The sequence below is a fragment of the Callospermophilus lateralis genome, chromosome 8, assembly GCF_048772815.1.
Source record: "Callospermophilus lateralis isolate mCalLat2 chromosome 8, mCalLat2.hap1, whole genome shotgun sequence".
NCBI lineage: Eukaryota > Metazoa > Chordata > Mammalia > Rodentia > Sciuridae > Callospermophilus > Callospermophilus lateralis.
The window spans coordinates 103,514,376-103,525,159 of record NC_135312.1 but is presented as its reverse complement, the minus strand read 5'-3'; the positions used below and the strand labels follow the sequence as shown (position 1 = coordinate 103,525,159).

The 10,784-nt window shown below is 37.1% G+C and overlaps 1 protein-coding gene across 1 annotated transcript; it reads right to left on the bottom strand.

The window, feature by feature from the left end:
* On the bottom strand, positions 1–9,650 carry LOC143642063 (protein FAM133B-like). The gene is given in 3 exon segments (XM_077110156.1): positions 1–590; positions 592–879; positions 9,529–9,650. Coding segments are annotated over 3 exon segments (807 nt in total). The 3' UTR covers positions 1–193.
* Between the last annotated feature and the right edge of the window lie 1,134 nt (positions 9,651–10,784).

The window sequence follows — 10,784 nt, the reverse complement described above, 5'->3', positions numbered from 1 at the left end:
AAAACAGATGTTCAAGCAGCAGGCAATAATCATGGCCCTTCCACACAGTGGCCTCTGAGTGGCTCTAATAGTCCAGGAATAATTCTAAAACAAGAAAATTCATGCATTTTAGTAAATATGTCATAATTTTCACAGTTGAAATTTCCTTTGACATTGCACTTTCTTTATAAGGGAATCCTGGTTTTTCTTATTGTTACGGTGAGTCAGGACTTGAACTAGCAGCCTTCTTTTTCTTCTTCTTACTGTGTTTCTTATGCTTCTTTTTCTTTTTGGTTTTTTCTGTTGCTTTATCTCGTTCTTCGCTGCTTTTCTTCTTCTTTGCTCGTACCTCCTCAATATAATCTGATTCTGACAAGGACTCAGATGATAAAGGTTTATCTTCAGGATACATCTTTCTTTTTTTACTGAATCCTTTAATGTCCTTTTCTTTTTCAGTTGCATCCTTTGATTTCTTTTTCTTTTTCAAACTATCCTTACTGTCTGATTCAGTTTCTGAAGTGGAGCTTTCAGAAGATTTATGAGAACGGTTCTTCTTTTTCTTTCTCCGTTTTGCTTGTTTCTTATCCTCATCTTCAGAATCTGAAGAACTGCCTACCAGATTTCTTCTTTTCTTTTTTCTTTCTCTGTCTTTTTTTTGATGAGCTCTCGTTTCCACTTAATAATTTCTCCCTGTGTTTTTCTAGTTCTTTCTTCCAATTCTCATTCATTTTCTCCTCAAATTCAGCTAAAGCCTTGGAGCCTTTCTTTTTCTTTTCTAGTTGCTCTTTCACTTCTTCCCACTCGATTGTCCCGCTTCCCCATGGTACCGGCCGGAGCGCACAATGAAGACCAGGCCAGCGGAGCAGCCGAAGCGGGCCCGCCGCGGGTCCTACGGACCGCCTGCAATTTGTTTTCTTCTGCTCATATTTTCATTATACCATACCCTGGCTCCTTAGATCTGGTGGGCATTTCTTCAACTATTATCTGGCCATGCTGCTGTGAGCTTAGAAAATTTGTTCCAGGGCAAAATTGTGAATGTAACAATTTTTAAAAATAAATATTTTATACTAAATATTTATTTTCCACAATAAAATAGCCATATAAAAATATAGGGGTAGAATGTCTTCATTTCAATATTTTTTGGTGGTACATACCTGTAATCCTAGAAATTCCCAGGAGGCTGAGGTAGGGGGATTCTAAGTTCAAAGCTAGTCTCAGCAATTTAGCAAGACCCTGCCTGAAAATAAAAACAAATTTTAAAAAGGGCTAGAGATGCAGCTTAGTGGTAAAGTACCTCTGGGTTCAACCCCCAATACCAAAATTAAAAATAAAATTAATTTGTCCCAGGTTGGGGTTTTGGCTCAGCAATAGAACACTCTGCCTAGCACTTGCGAGGCCTGGTTTCGATCCTCAGCACCACATAAAAATAAATAAAATAAAAGTATTGTGTCCAATACAACTAAAAAAATAAATATTTTATATAAAAATAAATTGTCCCAGGACAAATTTCTTAAGCTACCAGCAGCTTTTATTTTGGGGAAACAGCTTAATAAACCCTTTAATTCAGAGACCTTTTGATGCCAAAAAAAAAAAGTTTAATCACCATATTAAATAAGCATTTCATATTCTTAAAACATGAGAAATAGCAAGTGAAAAAATATGATATTTGCTAAGAACTTCTGAATACACTCGTCACTGATGAAGTTAAGGTTTGAATCCAAACCTTCCCAACCATGAAAGAGGGGAAAAATAAGCCGTGCATTACAGTTGTCAGGATGACTTCATGCAATTCAGGAGACGCCTCTTACTGAATTTGCCATGCTGTAAGTCACCATCCTGATCATTCTGTTGTACAGTACCTGGGACAAAGTTGGCCTTCAATGAATATTTATTGGAATAAAAATAAAGTAAAAAAATAAGTAAATTCCAAGACACACCCACGAGACATATTTGCATTCACAGTGGGCAATACTGGGTGTCACCTCCTAAGCTCTGTCCTGGGTGGCATTCTAAATGCATTCTACCACTTGCTGCCTCTTGGCCTTTGATCCACTGTGGTGCAGTGTGTGCTTGAATTTTTCTCCCAGTGTCTTCCCACCAGACTTTCAGGATCAAGCGATTCCTGGGCAAAAAACAAAAGCAAAATTGCCCACCCCTGGATCAATCCAGATGAAAACTGATAGTAAACTCAGGTAGTACGCCAAAGGAGATATTTAAAGAGAACCAAGCTGCATCTGTAAGGAATTGCACCTGAGGTGGCCCACATTTGTGCTGTATCAAGGTCATGATCATCTTACCACGTCAAGCTAGGCAGTTGGACGCGTTTCCTTCTCTGCTTTGCACTTGTAGATTGGTTCTTTAATAAGTACATGAAACCTCTTACGAAAGAAAAGAAATTCCACTTATCTATTTTTATACATTTCTTATATTGTGGTTAAAATATATATAGCATAGAATTTTCCATTTTAACCATTTTAAGTGTTTGATTCAGTGGCATTAATTATGTTCACCATGTTGTGCCACCATCATCCTCATGCTCTTCTCCTGTTAGTCTGTCTTATGTCATTTTAATTCCTAGGCCCAGCCAGAAAAGCTAAGATGATCAAGAAATTTTTTCCTTACCAACAAATGTAACATATAATTCTATGATATTAAATGTATGATTAAGACAATTGTAATTCAATATGGAAAGAAGGGAAGAAAGAAGGGAGGGAGACCAGAACCTACAAGTTTACCGGTAAGGGTAGGTTAAACCAAATGCAGCAAATGCTTACAAAAGAACATTGTGCATCTGGGACTGGGATGTAGCTCAGCGGCAGACCGCTTGCCTAGCATGCACAGGCGCTGGGCTTGATCATCAGCATTACAATAGAAAGAAAGGAAGGCACTGTATTGTCAAAGCACCAAGCACACAGACACACATAAAAACACCTTCATGAAACAAAACTATGTATTCTTTATGTACTCATTTATGTATGTAATTACATAGAAAAACCTCAGTAAAGACAGTCTCCAAAATGGCAATAATCTCTATGAAGCATCTAATTGGAACGTGAAAATGCAAATATACTTTTTTTCTCTTTCCACAGCTTTTATGGTACATTAAAATTGTACATATGATGGGGTTTATGCTTACATATTCATTCATGCACAAAATATAAAAAAAGGATTTTCCCAACATTACTCCCCAGCATGTCCCCTAAACCTCCTGCCTCTCTTTCCACCTCTCCTTGGTTGATCTCCGTTAGATTTGTATGAGATTTCCACCCCCAACTCATCTTTCTTTTTCTTCTCTAGCTTCCACATATGAGAGAAAACATACGACCCTTGACTTTCTAAGTTTGGCTTATTGGTCTTAACCTAATGATCTCCAGTTCAATCCATTTTCCTGCAAACAATATAACTTTGTTTTTCTTTATGGATGAATAAAGAAAATGTAGTACATATGTGCATATATGTACATGTACCACATTTTGGTATATATGTGTATACATGTATATGTACCGAATGTGTTTATGCACCACGTTTTCTTTATCTATTTATCCACTGATGAAAATCTAGGCTATTGTGAATTGTGCTGCTATAAACATGGGTACACATGTAGCAATATAGTATGATAACCTTAATTCTTTAGGATAAATATCAAGGAGTGGTATAGTTGGATCATATGCTTGTTCCAACCCCAGTCTTTTGAGAAACATATGTCCTGATTTCCATAGTGGTTGTACTAACTTACAATCTCACCAACAGTGCAAAAGTTTTCTTTTTTTCCACATCCACTTATTATTATTTGTTTTTATTTTTGTTTGTTTGTTTTAGTTGTTGTTTGGTTCTGCAGATTGAGCTTAAAGGCACTTAACCTCAGAGCTATACCCCCAGACACTTCCATTTTTTATTTCAAGACAGGGTCTCAGTAAGTTACTTGGGGCCTCACTAAGTTGCTAAAGCTGGTCTCAAAATAAAATTGTGATCCTCCTGCCTCAGCCTCATAGTTGCTGGGATTATAGGCATGTGCCACTGTGCCCTGCTATTATTTGTATTCTTGATGACTGCTATTCTGACTGGTGTGATATTAAAATCTCAGTTTAGTTTGATTTGCATTTTCCTAATTGCTAAATATTTTGAATATTTTTTCATATATTTTCTGGTCATTTGTATTCCTTCTTTTGAGAAATATCTGTTTCATTCTAGATACTAATATATATATTCTAGATACTAATATATATATATATATATATTCTAGACACACTAATCCAATCCTCTGTCAGAAGAATAACACTAGCAAAGATTTTCTTCTATTCTGTAAGTTCTTTCTTCATGGTTTTGTTTGTTTGTTTGTTTGTTTGTTGTTTTTCTTGTTTTTTGCTGTGCAGAAGCTTTTTAATTTGATGCCATCCATTTATTAACTCTCAGCATTATTTCCTGAAAAATAATGGGTTTAGGGTTCCTATTAAGAAAGTAGTTTCCTGTGCCTATATGCTGGAATGTTAACCATACATTTTATTCTAGGAATTATAGTTTCTGGTCTAATTCCTAGGAGTTTGATCCATTTTGAGTTGGTTTTGTGCAGGGTGAGAGAGTCTAGGTTTATTCTTCTACTTATGGAAAACCAGTTTTTCTAGCACCATTTGTTAAAAAGGACTCTCTTTTCTCCAATCTGTTTCTGGCACCTTTGCCAAGGATCAGAGATGACTGTAGATATCTGGGTTTGTCTATGTGTTCATGTGTCTGTTTTTATGCCAGTACCATTCTGGTTTTGTTACTATAGCTCTATAGTATAATTTGAAGTCAGATAATGTGATGCCTCCCACATTACTTTTTTGGCTTAAAATTTCTTTGACTATTATAGGTCTTCTATTTTTCCAAATGAATTTTAGGACTTTTTTTTTTTTTTTTAGTTCTATGAAGAATGTTATAAGTATTTTGATAAGGATTGCATTGAGTCTGTAATTTTTTTTTTTGGTAGTATGATAGTATGACCATTTTAACAGTATTAATTCTGCCTATCCATGAACATGGAAGGTCTTTTCATCTTCTAAGGTCTTCTTCAATACTTTCTTCAATGTTCTATAGTTTTAATTGTAGAGGCCTTTTATCTCCTTGGCCAGATTTATTACTAGGTTTCTTTTGGTTGTTATTGTTCATTTGTTTCTTTGTTTGTTGAGGCTATTTTGAATGGAATTGTTTTCCTGATTTCTTTCTCAGCAGATTCAATATTTTTATAGGAAAGCTATTGATTTTGTATGTTGATTTTGTAACCTGCTAGTTTGTCTAATTTGTCAGCTGTAGCAGCCTTTTGGTGAAGTTTTGTTTAGTCTTGTGTTTTCTAGACATAGTATCATATCATCTGCAAACAGTAATAATTTGACTTCTTCCTTTCCTATTTTTATCGCTTATATTTCCTTCTCTTGCTTAATTGATCTGGCTAGAATTTCTACCACTATACTAAATAAAAATGGTGAGAGTGGACATCCTTGTCTTGTCCCAGATTTTAAAGGAAATACTTTCACTTTTTACTCATTTACTATGGGGTTGACTTTGGTTTTTTCATATATAGCCTTTACGATGTTGAGGTAAGTTCCTTCTATCCTTAGTTTCTTCAGTGTTTTTATCATTAATGACTATTGAATTTTGTTAAAGGCCTTCTCTAAATCTATTGAGAAGACAGAGTGATTTTTATCCTTAAATCTATTTATATGATGAATTACATTTAAGATTTGCATAGGTTAAGCCATCCTTGCCTTTCTAGAATAAAGTGTACGATCTTCTTACTATGTTGTTGAACCTGATTTGCCAACATTTTATTAAGTATTTTTGCATCTAAGTTCATCAGGGATATTGGTCTAGTTTTCTTTCCTTGATATGTTCTTATCTTGTTTTGGGATGAGTGTGATACTGGCTTCATAGAGTGAACTTGGAAGTGTTCTTTCCCTTTGTTTTTTCATGGAATTTGAGAAACATTGGTATTAGTTCTTCTTTAAGGGTCTAGTAGAATTCAGCTGAGAATTCATCTGGTTCTGGACTTTTTCTTGTTGGAAGGCTTTTTTATTACTGCTTATATCTTATTACAAGTTGTTGGTCTGTTTAGGATTTCAATGTCTTATTTTCTTGATTATCTTTTCAAAGAACCAACTCTTTGTTTCATTGATCCTTTGTATTTTTTCATTCTCAAGTTCATTGATTGGCTCTGTTCTTAATTGTTTCCTTCCTTCTACTGGTTTCAGAATTGGTTTGTTCTTTCTCAAGGGCCTTGAGATGCATAGTTAGGTTGTTTATTTGGGACCTTTCAGATTTTCTCATGTAGGCCCTCAAAATTATAAACTTTCCTCTTAGAACTCCTTCATTGTGTTCTGAGTCTAAGAATTTTTAAATTTCTCCTTTGATTTTTTTCTGTTACCCACTCATCATTCAAAGCTGTATTGTTACTAGGAATGGTGACACATGCTGTAATTTCAGCAACTCAGAAGGCTGAGGCAGGAAGATAACATGTTCAAAGCCAGTCTCAAAAGCCAGCAATTTAGTGAGGCCCTAAGCAACTTAGTGAGGACCTGTCTCAAGATAAAAAAAAATAAATAAAAAGGGATGGGAATGTGGCTCAGTGGCAAAGGATCTCTGGGTTCAATCCCTATCACAAAAAAAAAAAAAAAGGGTATTGTCCACTCTTCATGTGTTTATATAGTTTCTGTAGAGGATTTTTGTGTTTTGTTTGTTTGCTTATTTGTTTTTTAATGTGTGTCAATTTCTAATATTATTCCATTATGACCTGATAGGAAAGAATTATATCAATTTTTTTTGTATTTACTGAGTTGCTTTGTGGTATAAAATATGATCTATTTTGGAGAACATTCCTTGAGTCACTGAAGAAAAAAGTGTATTCAGTTGTTATTCAATGAAATATTCTATAGATGTTGTCTGTTTGATTTATAATATTTTTCAGGTCCAAAGAGTCTTTACTGAGTTTATGTCTGAATGACCTATCTAATGGTGAGAGAGGTGTGCTAAAATCACCCAGTACTATTGTACTGGTGACTATATGAGGCTTCAATTTGAGTAGTGTCTCTTGTGTAATTAGTTGTACCCGTGTTTGGGGCATAATATTTTTTATTGTATATCTTCTTATTGGACTGTTCCTTTTTTAATTGTATATCTTTTTACTGGACTGTTCCTTTTTTTTATTGATATCGTCTTATTGGACTGTCCCCTTTACCAGTATGAAGTCACCTTCTTGTCTCTTCTGATTAATTTTGAAATCTGCTATTTCAGACATGAGAATAACTACTCCTACTTATTTTGGGGATCCATTTACATGGTATATCAACTTCCATCTTTTCACTTTTAGCCTCTGGCTTTCTTTGCCTATAAGGTGCATCTCTTACAATCAACATATAGTTGGGACTTGTTTTTAACCCTTTCTGCCAGCCTGTCTTTTAATTGGAGAGTTGTGACCATTCAAAGTTATCATAGATATTTATTAATTTATGACATTTTGATTTGTCAATAGACATTTCTATTGTTTAAAGACTTCTCCACATGTATTCACATATTTCCCTAATTCTCTTAAAAGCAAAAGGCCTTCAGTATCTTTATGCTCCACCATATTTCTCTGGTCTCATTTTCCCCTTTTCCTACATTCCTCTCATTTTCCTCCATTGCCCATTGGATAACATAGCCAAACCTTTCTCTTTACTAAACTTCAAATACACATGCATTGACTCATGTAGGGCCTTTGCACTAGCTGTTCCCTTTGAGTCAAATTTCTTTTTCCTGTTATCTATATCTCTCATTCCTCCTCTTCTGCATTAGTCAGTGTTCTCTAAAGGAACAGAATTAACTATGCATATATTATAATATATATAAATTATATATGATTTATATATGATTATAAAAGTGGGATTTATTAGATTGGTTTATACAACCAGAAGCTGGATAGCCCCACAATGGCTATCCTCAGGCTGGAGAGCTGGAGGAACCAGTAGCTGCTTAGTCCAAGAAGCTAGGGTCTCAGAACAAGAGGGATCAATCATGCAGCCCCAGTTTTGGACTAGAGGTCTGGAAACTTCCTTGAGAGTCTGCTTTGGAAGGGTGAGAGAGCTAGAATCTGATGTCCTCAGGCAATTGCAGTAGCAATCAAAGAACCCACACAAGAAGAATCAAGCTTGCATCTGGTGTTGCTTCCTCATTTTTCCAACTTTTTGTTCCATCTAAGCCCCTAACCTGTTGGACTGTGCTGCCCACACCTAGGGTGACTCTCCACCTCAGTTTGCTGTCCCATGTGCCAAGCATTCCTAGACACACACTCATTGACATACCCAGAAGCCTCTTAATCTTTGGTATCTCTTAATTCAGTCAAATAGACTCAGATTAACCATCATAAGTCCACTCCTTTTCAACTTGATACCCAAACACAACTCTTAATCTCCAGATCATTCTTAATCTCCAGATAAAACAAAAACAAGGTCATAATTCTGCCTATCATTATATAGCCATCCTTTGTACAAAAATACACGAGTTTCTTCCCCAGAATAGAAGGGGGAAATTTTTGAGTGATGCTTGCTCTTCTGGCATCCCACAATTTAGATACTCTAATGTAGATCTAATACGCCTTTAAAGGCTGATGTTAAGGTAATCAATATTATATTACATGATAAATGAATAACAGAGAAGAGTAACAACATGTTCACTTAATGCATGTGGAAATATGCACAAATACCTAACAAAATAGGAAAGAAATATTAATGGCAATTACAATCCTCATTTCCATAACTGGTCACATAGCTGTAGTTGATATTTATAACTACCTTCTTCTACTACCCATTCTGTATTTTCCTCTGCCTTTAGAAAGCAACTTAGCAGGTCTTGGCTCTTTACATTGGTGGATAAAACATTCTGCAACTTCTTGGATAGTGGGTTTGGTTAAAGCATTAAATTCAGGAAAGGTAAATCTATACCCAGAATAAATGTCTATTCCAATAAGAACAAACCATCACCCCTTTCAAGGTGGAAGTGGCCCAATATAATCAACCTGCCACCAGGTCACTGACTAATCTCCCCTAGGGAACGATGCCATATTGGGGGCTTCTGGTTAGTCTCTGCTGCTGGCAAATTGGGCACTCAACAGTGGCTATAGCCAGGTTAGCCTTGGTGAGTGAGAGAACATATCCTTGAGCCCATGCTTAGTAACCATCCCTGATATCATAACTATTTTATTCAAGAGCCCATTGGGCAATGACAGGGGTGGCTGGGGAAAGAGACTGACTGCTATCCACAGACTGGGCCATCTTATCCACTTGATTATTAAAGTCCTCCTCCACCAAAGTCACCTGTTGGTGAGTGTTTACATGAGCCACAAATATCTTCACATCGTTTGCTCTCAGAAAGGTCTAGCCACATACTTTTTCCCCACATGTATTTGTTACCAATTTCCCAATTATGTTCTTTCCATGTCCCTGACCAGCCAGCCAAACCTTGGCTACAGCCTTTGAATCGATATACAGTTACACATCTGGTCATTTTTCCTTCCAGGCAAAATGTACAACCAGGTATACTGACCAAGGTTCTGCCCATTGTGAAGATTTCCCTTCACTGCTGTCCTTCAGGGTTGTTCCAAAAAGGGGAGAGTATTTCTGCAGCTGTCCATTTCCAGGTGGTACCCGTGTATTGGGCAGAACCATCTGTAAAATAGGCCTTACTCTTTTCTTCTTTTGTCAATTGATTTGAAGGTACAATCCATAAAGCCACGGGTTCATGCTGAGGGACAGAAGGCATTATAGCAGGAGAGGAACCATGGACATTTGGGCCACTTCTTCATGCAACCAACTTGTGCCTTCAGGGCCCACCCGGGCCCCTGCTTATATATACCACTTCCACTTGATGACAGAGTGAGGCAGTGCCCATCCAACTTCATGGCTTCATGGGTCAGATAACACCTGGTTCATGATGGGCAGCTCAAGTCTCATAGCAACTTGGTGGCCCATAGTCAGGCATTCAGTTTCCACAAAGGCCAAGTAGCAGGCCAAGAATTGTTTCTCAAAGGGAGAGTAGTTGTCTGCAGATGATGGCTGGACCTTGCTTCAAAATCCCAATGGCCTTCTCTGTGATTCATCTATGGTACTTGCCAAAGACTTCAGACAGTATCCTTATCTGCCATGGACACGTAAGTACCACTGGGTCTGCTGGGTCATATGGCCCAAGGGGCACAACAGCCTGCTCCTGTTCTGGGCCCCACTCAAAACAAGAAGCTTTTCAAGTCACTTGGTAGATGGGCTGGAGTAACACACCCAGGTGAGGAATGTGCTGCCTCCCAAACGCCAAATAGACCCACCAGTTATTGTGCTTCTTTGTTGTTTGTAGCAGGAACCAGGTGCAACAACTTCTCCTTTACCTTAGAAGGGATATCTTGGCAGACCCCATACCTCTGGGCTCCTAGAAATTTTGCTGAAGTTGAAGGCCCTTGAGTTTTAGTGGGATTTATTTCCCATCTCTGATATGCAAATACTCCACTAGCAAGTCCAGAGTAATTGCTACCTCTTGCTCAGTTGATCCAACCAACATAAGGTCATTGATATGATGGACCAGTGTAATACCTTGTGAAAGAGAAAGGCAAAAAAGATCTCTGAAAACTCAGTTATGACACAGGGATGAAATGTTGACATAACCCTGAGGTAAAACAGCAAAGGTATATTGCTATCCTTGCCAGCTCAAAGCAAACTGCTTCTGGCAGACTTTTTTTGGACAGGGATGGAGAAAAAAGCATTTGCCAGATCATTAGCTGCATGCCAGGTACCAGGAGACGTGTTAATCTGCTC